We start from the raw sequence: 11,869 nt of genomic DNA on the forward strand, positions 1-11,869 counted from the left end.
TCTCATCTCTCCTACAGTCCAACAAGGTCCCAGTGGTGCAGCATGCTCACCACGTCCACCCGCTGACCCCCCTCATCACCTACAGCAATGAACACTTCTCCCCCGGAACCCCTCCCTCACACCTCTCCCCGGAGATCCTTGACCCAAAGACCGGTACACACACACACACACACACACACACAACCTCAATGCAAGCATTACATGGTTTGCATTAAACTTAAACTGCAGTATATCTATTAATTTCTTAGAGAAAATGACCTTGACTGTGACTTTAAATTATCAATTGCTTCAACTGTCCCCTCTGTGTTCTCTTCAGGCATTCCTCGGACTCCCCATCCATCAGAGCTCTCTCCGTACTACCCCCTGTCTCCAGGTGCAGTGGGACAGATCCCTCACCCTCTGGGATGGCTGGTGCCACAGTGAGTAACACACAGCATTAAATAGAACAGTATTATACACATATTTATGCACTGGTGTACCATACACCCTTGCAGCCCCCACAAGGGGTAGGGGGGGTTACGGGCTCTGGGGGCCCCAACCACAAAAACACCCTTCTCCCCAGATAGCATATGAACATGTCATAAGCCATGGCATTTTTTTTTTTTTTTTTTTAATAACAGGGAAAAAAAGATATAATAATCTCAGCCTCATGGCAAAATGTGTAGAATAGTAGGAAATTAGCCATAAAAATGCTAAATGCTCTCAGCCTCATTGCAGAATATGTAGAATAACATGAGGTTTGCTATAAAACTGCACATTTTCCTCTCTGCCCCATATGCTATGTATCTGTGGAGTAACCCACATCCTCCTAACTCATAGACATGGAGAACAGTTGTTTTGTTGAAGTGCATTTATCTCAAAGTACAGTCCTAACCTGGTATAGTATAGGAGAAACCTTGAATACGGTATAATATGTACAGTATTTATCAAACTTTGCAGTATAGGCACATTCTGATGCAATTTTGATAATAAAACACTGCTATATTTGAGATATTTAGGATAAATTCTTCACATTCTATGGGTTTTGCTATGGGTCTTGTAACCAATTTGAATGGTGCTTTTCCGCCAGGAGGGGAATTGCAGTTGAGTGCTGGATTAGTGCTGGTGCGTTATCTGTCATCTGTGTCTGATCCTCTTCTCACTGGTGCCTTCCTCTACTCCTCTGATTCTCAGGCAGGGCCAGCACATGTACTCTATCCCCCCGGGGGGGTTCCGGCACCCCTATCCCACCCTCGCAATGAATGCATCCATGTCCAGGTGAGTGGATCACTTTACTCTTTGTCACCCAGTCTCACCAACCCCTAGCCATCCCCAAAAAGAGAGCAATATCTTGTGGTTGTATTACATTCTGTAGTCATGTTTATGATGTTCTCATTGCTGAGTTTATAACAGTCTTAGGACAGGGGTATCCAACCATGGACAGCCAGTGGGTAGGGACTACAACGAAATAGGGGTGCTAAGTCTTTTAAAAATGAGCTCAGCCTTCCTTCCAAAGAGAAAGTGAACAGATTATTGGCATTCAGAACCCTACGCTGTAGACAGCACTGTCTTTTCTCTGTGAGCTATACCCTGGCCAGGCCAATGTTCTCAGTTGATCTGCTACACACACACAAAGATGAAAGGGCTGAGAATCGATTAAGACAAATCAAAGCTCATCTGAACCGACAACTCCCATCTGATTGAACTTTCTGCCCGACTGTCAAAATTTGAAAGATTTGTAGCGAGCCTTCCGGTGTTAGTATGGGATGAAATATTCATCAGGGTCTCTGTATGATCAATAGTACACTCAGCTCCTGCCACAGTGTTACAAAGTTTGTCTTGCTGTCTGTCCCACCTGAACAAGGCTTGTTCATGTAATATTTGACAGTTTGGTCATAAATATATGATAATAATGTATGTACAGTGCCTTGCATAAGTATTCATCCCCCTTGGCATTTTTCCTATTTTGTTGCATTACAACCTGTAATTTAAATAGATTTTTATTTGGATTTCATGCAATGGACATACACAAAATAGTCCTAACTGGTGAAGTGAAATGAAAAAAATAACATGTTTCAAAAAAGTATTAAAAGAAAATGGAAAAGTGGTGCGTGCTTATGTATTCACCCCCTTTGCTATGAAGCCCCTAAGATCTGGTGCAAACAATTACCTTCAGAAGTCACATAATTAGTTAGATTGCACACAGGTGGACTTTAAGTGTCACATGATCAGTCACATGATCTCAGTGTATATATACACACCTGTTTTGAAAAGCCCCAGAGTCTGCAACACCACTAAGCAAGGGGCACCGCCAAGCAAGCAGCACCATGAAGACCAAGGAGCTCTCCAAACAGGTCAGGGACAAAGTTGTGGAGAAGTACAGATCAGGGTTGGGTTATAAAAAATATCTGAAACTTTGAACATCCCATGGAGCACCATTAAATCCATTATTAACAAATGGAAAGAATATGGCACCATAACAAACCTGCCACCCACCAAAACTCAGACCAGGCAAGGAGGGCATTAATCAGAGAGGCAAGGAAGAGACCAAAGATAACCCTGAAGGAGCTGCAAAGCTCCACAGCGAAGATTGGCGTATCTATCCATAGGACCACTTTAAGCCGTACACTCCACAGAGGTGGGCTTTACGTAAGAGTGGCCAGAAAAAAATAAGCAAACATGTTTGGTGTTTGCCAAAAGGCATGTGGGAGACTCCCCAAACATATGGACAAAGGTACTCTGGTCAGATGAGACTAAAATGTAGCTTTTTGGCCATCAAGGAAAATGCTATGTCTGGCGCAAACCAAACACCTCATCACCCCGAGAACACCATCCCCACAGTGAAGCATGGTGGTGGCAGCATCATGCTGTGGGGATGTTTTTCATCGGCAGGGACTAGGAAACTGGTCAGAATGGAAGGAATGATGGATGGCGCTAAATACAGGGAAATTCTTAAGGGAAACCTGTTTCAGTCTTCCAGAGATTTGAGACTGGGATGGAGGTTCACCTTCCAGCAGGACAATGACCCTAAGCATACTGCTAAAGCAACCCTTGAGTGTTTTAAGGGGAAACATTTAAATGTCTTGGAATGGCCTAGTCAAAGCCCAGACCTCAATCCAATTGAGAATCTGTGGTATGACTTAAAGATTGCTGTACACCAGCGGAACCCATTCAACTCGAAGAAGCTGGAGCAGTTTTGCCTTGAAGAATGGGCAAAAATCCCAGTGGCTAGATGTGCCAAGCTTATAGAGACACACCCCAAGAGACTTGCAGCTGTAATTGCTGCAAAAGGTGGCTCTACAAAGTATTGACTTTGGGGGGGTGAATAGTTATGCACACAAGTTTTTTTCTGTTTCTGTTTTGTCTTATTTCTTGTTTGTTTCACAATAACAAATATTTTGCATCTTCAAAGTGGTAGGCATGTTGTGTAAATCAAATGCATACAACCCCCCCCAAATCCATTTTAATTCCAGGTTGTAAGGCAACAAAATAGGAAAAATGCCAAGGGGGGTGAATACTTTCGCAAGCCACTGTATTTGATGTTCTACTGTTTTATGTTTTCATTTTCTTCAGCTAGTTTTTTAGGGGCTGCTGGGATGGTAATGGTGGAAGAGCCCCCTCTTTTATGTATGATATGATAGTTTAAGTAGAAAGATATTGGAGAGATTAAAGTGTACACCCAATTACGAATGGGTTGTCCTCAATTTGATGTGCTACTGTTAAGTAACCTTTTTTTATAGCAAGAAAAGCATCTGTACACACTCACATGAAGTACAAGGTTATAGTGTATTTTGGACTTTCATAGACCATATCTGTTGGTTAAATTTTGAGATTTTTATGAAGCATTAAAGGATTTTCCTTTCATGTATTTAGCAAGAATGTGTGGCAGAGGAGCATGGAACTTAATTTCCCCCTTTGTCCATGTACAATGTACCATTGTGTTAGCTGTTGGAAAATGAGTGGTGCTATCTGAAGGTGTTCTGTTCTGGTAGCTGTGGAAGAAAGACCCTGCATGGTTTTGAACACGGGAAGCAGTGGTTTCCGGTGTCAGGTCCCCTCTGTCACCATGGTTACCATACACTTCACTTTTCTCCGGGCATGGTTGGATAAAGGGGCTTTTGAAAAAGCCTTTATTTGAACAAAAAAGAAAGAAATATGTAGCTCTTTGTGGACATTACTTTAGTCTAGACTCCAGACAGACAGTTGACTTGACAGGTCAGACCAAAAGAGTGTGTAAAAAGTTTGTTAACCGTTAGGGTTGTATTGTCTTTGTTGTTTCCAGCTTGGTGTCCAGCCGTTTCTCCCCCCACATGATGCCCCACCACCCCCACGGCATGCACCAGACTGGCATCCCTCATCCTGCTATCGTATCACCAGCCATCAAGCAGGAGCCAAACACTCATGACCACATGAGCCCCTCTATGCATTCGTAAGGACCAATAACTGAGATTCTTCACATTTACTTTTATCCAAACATATAAACACTTTATTTACTCTTATTAAAATTGGTTGTTGACTGAGTATCCCGTCTCTATTCATAATTCCATTTAGAGGGCCAGGATTCTAGAGCATCCTGTTTCTTTGTAAGAGGTCAGCCAGGTCTTCTGGAAGGGAATCGGACCTCATACACAAGGAGGACTATTTTAAGTGACATTTGCAATGTGTATTTTGTGTCTCAGCAGAAAGTCTCCTGGCCCGGCGAAGAAGGAGGAGGACAAAAAGCCCCACATCAAGAAGCCTCTGAATGCCTTCATGCTGTACATGAAGGAGATGAGGGCCAAGGTGGTGGCTGAGTGCACCCTGAAGGAGAGCGCTGCCATCAACCAGATACTGGGCCGAAGGGTGAGCACAGCACAACACACTGCCTGACCACACAAAGACACACCACAGTTGTAGGTGTGTTTGTGTGTGTGTAAATTCTGTACATGCTCTGGCCAGTTCTGACTTTTGTCATGTTTGTGTTTACAGTGGCACTCACTATCGAGAGAAGAGCAAGCCAAATACTATGAGCTGGCAAGGAAAGAGCGGCAACTGCACTCCCAACTCTACCCAGGCTGGTCAGCACGAGATAACTATGTGAGTAGGACTTTTTCCCATGGATCTTTCAACAAGGGAGGGAAATGTGGGTTACGTAAGTAAGCGCCTCATTTCCAGTTTGTTAAAATATAATTCCATATATACTGTATTTCTAATGATCTACAAGACTTTTGTTCTCATACACTGAAGTTGTTTGATGTAGTGTTGAAGCATGTTGCTTTCATTTTGATAGTAAACTGTTTTTTTTCCTGACTTCATTGTTTCGTTTATCTGTGCAGGGAAAGCGGAAAAAGAGGAAGAGAGATAATAAGCCAGACTCAACACCAGAGGGTAAGGGGTCCTTTTCTCTCTGTTCTTCTCTTGGACCTATCCTCTCTATTTAGGGCAGAAAGAACTCCATCTATAGGCCTGTGTGAAATAGTGCTGCTAGCTACACTTGGCTTGCCACTAACTCCTTCTAACTAACTCCTTTCTTCCCTCTATACTTTCACAAGCAGCATATGAGGTTCAGTGCTAATTGTGACATTGAGGCAGGTATGTCTGCTGTTATGAACCAGTAAGGCTGAACTGCAGGACACTGCTCTCCATTCCACCCGCAGTGGTCTGGTCTGTTGCAGCACAGCACTCAAACCTCATTTACATGCAGGCATTTAATGTGTTATCGACGTACACATACACTTTTTTTCACCCAATCTTTTTAGTTTCTAAAAACCTATGCCATTTAGTTGTGCATTTCACCCCTTGCGGTAGTGTTCTTTTTTTAAGTACTTTTAAAACATTTTTTTTAAACATTAATTCAAAGTTAATTTGTTTGTCCCAGACCTTTTGGTTTTCCATGTTCTGTACATTGTCTGTGAATGTTTTGTATTTTTGGCCAACTATCATGTATGCAAGGGAACTGGCACTGTTGAAGGACTTGTAACAGATTATAGGCTTATTTAACAGCAATATTTATAAAGCCCCCTCCTTTTGTTTCTCCAGACTTCTCAATCAGTAACAAGAAGCAGTGTGTACAATACATGCCCTCAGAGAAAATGTGTGACAGCCCTGCCTCGTCTCACGGCAGCATGCTGGATTCTCCAGCCACACCCTCTGCAGCTCTGGCCTCCCCGGCCGCTCCCGCCGCCACACACTCAGAGCAGGCCCAGCCCTTGTCCCTCACCACCAAACCAGAAGGACGCCTGCACCACCATTTCCTAACTGGCAAACCCTCTGGATCTGCTTCATCTTCGTCATCTTCATCCTCTTCCTCCTCCTCTTCCCACCCAAGCATCTCCATCCCTATTGGTACTTCAGGCAGCCACTCCACACCCATTCTCTCTCGGCCAATCCCCTTCAGCTCCCTGCACCACTCAATGCTCTCACCGCCCTCTCCTTTCCATCAAGCAGCCCTACATTCCCATCATGCCCTCTTCCAGTCGCAGCCCCTCTCCTTGGTAACCAAATCGTCTGACTAAATCTACAAAAGCAATTCTTTTTTTCTCTCTTTTATTGTGCTGTATATTGCTTTTACTTTTCAAAAAATAGATATTAGAACTTTTTTTAAATGATGAAAAGGAATACATATTATTGGTCAATATTTGATCCCATCCTTTTCTACTCCTCTCCAATGAAACAAAATGTATTTTTTGTAAAGTTTACTGCAGAACTGGTTTCTTTTTTTGATGCATTTATCCAATAAACTACTTGTATAAAAGAAAATAAAGAAAAGGAACAAAAAACACCCTCTCCTTTTAGCCAAAACATTATTAATGTTAGTATTGAGTTTGATTTATAGTTCTGGACAATAATTTCAGTCCTTGCAAATACCCCTTTTAAATTCCCAAGAGTGTGACTTTCTTTTGACATGTTAAATAAACCTTTGAGATTGTTTTTTAGAAATGCCTGGTTCTCTTTTCTTTCATCACTGCCTGATCACGCACATTCATTTGAATATAAATGAATCAATAACATAATTTTGACGACATATACGTATGGAACATATTTCCTACAGGTTCAAACCTGTAAATACAGGTACAGATGCTAACTTGGAAGGAGACTATTGCTGGGAGTTTTAATACTCCATCAGCTGTTGATAAGTTCTGACATTCTTCAAGATAAATATTGGAAGTGGTCATTCATCGGTTAGTGACTGATATTTTGTATTTTTGTCAATTTAGTTGTTTATAATGAATATCATGACGATAGTGGGGGAAGAATCACTAGTTAATCTTTAATTGGGTGAATTTAGGCTAACCACACCGGAAAATGAAAAGCTGTGCCAAGGTAACAAAATTTGAAGCCAACAAAAATAAAAAAATAAATAGGCATCTGTTCCTTCCTGGAATGTAGAGTCCCATAACAACGACAAAAAAGCAGGTCAGACTCGTCCCCAGCACACCAAACCCCTTTCGCTCTCTCCCTGTTTTACTGCATCTTTATTCACCATTTGGCACAGTGCTGAGGCTTTAATTAACTCTGAGGTATTGGGATGTAGCCCCTGGGACCTCATTAGGCAATTCAATTAGTGAAAAATACACAAGGTAGGTTACAGTTTTTGGTTGCTTTGGACATGGGGAGCAGTGCCAGGGATGGACCAATTAGCCTCTAGCTGGGCGACTGGCACATTGAAGTTCCTTCACCCTGTGACTATGTTTTAGACCTTACCTTACCCACGCTTCTTATAAAGAAGGGCGAGAGCAGAGCTACTGTGACTGTAGATTGTCATTGAAATGCCCATCCATATAATTGTCAGTTCGGTAATTCAAAAAAACAAATAGAAGTAAGTAATTAGTTGATGCATTGTATTCCTGCAACATCCGGATGGTAGGAGACTGACCAGCCTTCCAAACCCAAACCCACCGCTCTGTGGGTTCCCCAGGTGTAGCCCGGTGTAGCCCCTCCTGAGTCTGACAGTAACAATGGTTAACCACATGCATACTCTCTCATCTGCTTACCATGCTCAGTATCCTTATCAGCTCTTATAGAGAGGCTGTGAACATACACATTAGCCTAATTAGGATGGAGCAGAGTCAAAATTCAGAGTTTTATTCAAATGTTTTATGTATGCAGCCAATAACAATAGCTGTCATTCGTTAGTATTTTCCATAAGCCATAACTTGAACCATTTCCTCAACACGCTGTACAATGCCCTCAGACAAGGGCGTCTCTCTCTCAGACTGGGTTCTTTATGGTCTGAACCACAAGCGACAGACTGTGCCTTTTTTGCCCTGCGGTGAGATACTGAGCTGTCAGTCTCCCAGCAATGTTTTAACCAATCATTAGCTATAATAAGTCTCTGCTTGTTTGCCTCTCTTTCTTACCTCATCCCAGGCAGAGGCCGTGGTCTCTGGTGCCATGTCTGCCTGCCCTCAAGCTGCTTCTCCAATCCGTCACTGAAATTACAGGTAATGAGTTGTTAAACACAGCCAGTGAAACTGCCTCCTCAAGGCTACAGATCTATTGTAATGTTGCATTCTCCTTAGACAGTAACAAATTATGAAACTGAGAGACTCCAGGTGAATAACTTAAAATGTAGCACGCTGGCTATTCCAGGCTGGCTTCAAGCCATCTAATAACTGTCAATGAATTTCAGTCAATATCCACCATTGCATAATTGTTCCAAAATTATCACAGGAATACAGCTGCATAATTTGTGATGAGGCAATAGTGTTAGTTGTTTTGGTGTTTCATATGTAGCTGCAATGTGTACAATTCATATTTGAACAAATCCTCTCCTATTTGTTTCCTCATACTGCACATATAGGATACAACATTTCCTTTTCTTGATATTTGTATTTTAAGTTTTATTTGCACAACATTGTGGAATCTGAATTGTTTATCCAATAAGAAGTGTAGTATTTGGTTGCTCTACTAGACATCTGCCATGTAAGCACAATGTCAGCTTTAGTACATGTTAATTTTGCTCATTAAATTCTTGCAGTATCTTGCCAAGCTTATTTTTTGGGCCCTCCTTTGATCACAAATTAATTCCAGGTTAACCCTTTGATATTTCAAATGCATGATGTGGAGACATTGCATAGACACATCTCCACCGTAGAGACACAAATAAGTCCCCAATTAGACAGAGGAGTTAATATGATTCCTCTCAGGTTAGAATATCAGTGGTTCATTCTTAGAGATAAATCATACTATGGGATTATAGAGAAAAATCTATTTGGTTTGGCATGCAGGAGACAATGTAACATCCTGTTGTTATATGCTGGTAGCATGCTGTCAAAAGGACATCAAATCCTAGGAGTGGCCTATAGGCTACAAGGAGTCAGGTCTAGCTAGCATGTATGAGCCATAATAACAGAAGTCAGGTTGAGTAAGTAATCAGTGCCATTCTACATGGACATTCTGGGAGTCTGAGACAGAGCTGCAAAACACACAATTAGTGAAGTCTCAAATTTCAATTGTGTTATTGTCTACAGCCAGAACAAACAGAGGCTACCATATCATCAACTAAAGTAATACATTATACAAAGGGTTTACATACACAGTAAAACTTACTTTAGAACAGCCTGTATTGTAAACTCTCTGTATTTATCCCCCATCCACATCGACAGGGCTGCAGTGGAGCGGGTCGACAGCTTTAAGTTCCTCAGTGTCCAAATCACTAAGGACTTAAAATGGTCCACACACATGCTCACAGTCGTGAAGAAGACGCAACAGCATCTCTTCGCCCTTAGGAGGTTGAAAAGGTTTGGCACTGGCCTTCAAATCCTCAAAAAGTTCTACAGCTGCACCATTGAGAGCATCTTTACTGGCTGTGTCACTGCTTGGTATGGCAACAGCACCGCCCTCAATCGTATGGCACTACAGAGGGTGATGCGGACAGCCCAGTAGATCACTGGGGCCGGGCTCCCTGCCACCCAGGACTCTATATAAGGCGGTGTGAAAAGAAGGCCCGGAAATCATTAGACTCCAGCCACCCAAGCAATACACTGTTCTCTCTGCTTCCGCACGCCAAGAGGTACCGGTGCATCAAGTCTGACACCAACAGGCTCCTGAACAGCTTCTATCCCCAAGCAATAAGACTGCTAAATAGCTAACAAAATGGCTACATGGACTAACTGAGTTGACCATTGTATTTTATTTTTGCACTGTCTCTATGCACTCTCTCTCTCTCTCTCTCACACACACACACACACACACACTCTGTATCATATATTCTAATGCCTAGTCACATTATCCCTATACATATCTACCTCTATCACTCTAGTATCCCTGCAAGTACTTTTTTATTTTATTTCTTGTGCGTTTTTGTTCTACCTTATATTATTTTTAGTAGTACATTTATATCGATTAATGCATTTTTGGGTTTAGAGCTTGCAAGAAAGGCATTTCACTGTACTTGAAATTAAAACTTGAACCTTATCCAATCACGCCTCCTTTTTCCTTTGTCATCATTATCTTGGTGCTCCTATCGATAGATACAGGATGTTGGAAGTGTCTGGAAGGTTCCAGTGTATGTGCTTTTACTCTGCTTTCCCAACGTGATATTAATTGATTGTATCCCCAACGTTCAATGAGTTTGACAAGACTCAGCTGGCACTTCTATGAAGACAGGTATCGCTGGCTGTGAGCTGAATAACCCCCTGCTTAATGTATTATTCATACCCATTTGACCTTAAAGAAGGCAATGCAAATAGAACTCAAGAATGAGAGCGATCGTCTGAATTTCTAAATGTCAAACACCGTAATTAAGACACATTCATTTCAAGAATCCACAGGTCTCTCATTTCCAGCTGAGATGTCAAATACCTCTCATTAACATTTGGATGATTATTATGTCTCCCAAAATCTCAGGTTATGTGCTCCAACAAATTGCAATTTATTTGATTTTGCACTTATTGAAATACATTTATTTGGTTGTATCTGGGAGGATCTAGAGCTTTCTATCACACAAATTGACAAAACACATTGCAAACAGCTTCATGGTAGTAGTCAGACTCCAGTGAATCCCTCAGCATTTGCATAGGAATGTGTTCACAGTAAGATCGTTCACAACACTGTAGCCAGGCATGGATAGCAATGTCATTCAATATAAGAATAAAGGCCTTTACTTATTAAAAACTATGGATTTCTTAAACCAAACCACCTTGAAGGATAACAAAATGTTCCTTATGGGATTTGAACTAACAAAAGTTTGGTCTGTAAACAGCTTTAGTTAGACATTAGCTCCAAACTGGCCTTTCTCGTATACAGATTGTGACTGGTTCTTGCAACTAACAGGCCTATTCTGATGGGAAATGTATCACAAAGGTAATATTAATCCAGTTGATGTTGAATTAAAAGTGCAACAGTGATACAGTGTGTTTTTCACAGCTGTGGAGAATGACTCAAATGAAGCATTCTGTTAATCCAATTGTATTAATGTTCCTATTTTTTAAATTAAATGCCCCCCCAAAATGTAGGTGTCTACATGTGGAAATATAAACCACTTATAAGACATACATATAATTCATCGGATTTGGTATGCAAATCTATTCCTGGCATTTAGTAGCCTATGATATATAACGTTACATTAGGCTACATTATGAATGGAATAGCGGTCATACAATATCAAATGAAATATAGGACGTATAGTTTCCTACGTTTTACCCTGTCGTACAAAAGCATACAAATTGGATGAGTTACTTTGCATACCTCTTGGAGGACATATAGTATTATACATCTTTCTCTCAGACCAGGTTGTTTGTTGGTTCATAACAAGCTAGGAAAATTCCAGGGAAAATTTACATTGGTGGTTAGGAGAAATAAAAACCTTGTCTAAGAGCATTTCATTTTATTTTGTATAATCCATTTAGTATATGTTATGTGTATGGTATGTATTAATTTGGATGTCCATCACCCATTTCATATGATA

At 41.3% G+C, this 11,869-nt stretch overlaps 1 protein-coding gene across 3 annotated transcripts in view; it reads left to right on the forward strand.

Moving 5' to 3' along the window:
* The window catches only part of LOC106580381 (transcription factor 7-like 1-A), a 46,188-nt gene extending 39,291 nt beyond the window's left edge, over positions 1–6,897 (forward strand). The window contains exons 5-13 of one of the 3 annotated variants that reach the window (XM_045703116.2): positions 18–153; positions 317–419; positions 1,174–1,257; positions 4,262–4,408; positions 4,659–4,821; positions 4,948–5,055; positions 5,295–5,346; positions 5,514–5,550; positions 5,998–6,131. In XM_045703116.2, coding sequence (XP_045559072.1) covers positions 18–153; positions 317–419; positions 1,174–1,257; positions 4,262–4,408; positions 4,659–4,821; positions 4,948–5,055; positions 5,295–5,346; positions 5,514–5,533 — 813 coding nt within the window. In that variant the 3' untranslated portion in view covers positions 5,534–5,550; positions 5,998–6,131. Of the gene's footprint in view, positions 1–17; positions 154–316; positions 420–1,173; positions 1,258–4,261; positions 4,409–4,658; positions 4,822–4,947; positions 5,056–5,294; positions 5,347–5,513; positions 5,551–5,997 lie in introns of all 3 variants that reach the window. The other 2 variants (XM_014161386.3, XM_014161387.3) reach the window with 2 other exon arrangements.
* The last annotated feature ends 4,972 nt before the right edge of the window (positions 6,898–11,869 follow it).

The sequence above is a fragment of the Salmo salar genome, chromosome 20 (genome assembly GCF_965601325.2).
Source record: "Salmo salar chromosome 20, fSalSal1, whole genome shotgun sequence".
Taxonomy (NCBI): Eukaryota; Metazoa; Chordata; class Actinopteri; order Salmoniformes; family Salmonidae; genus Salmo; species Salmo salar.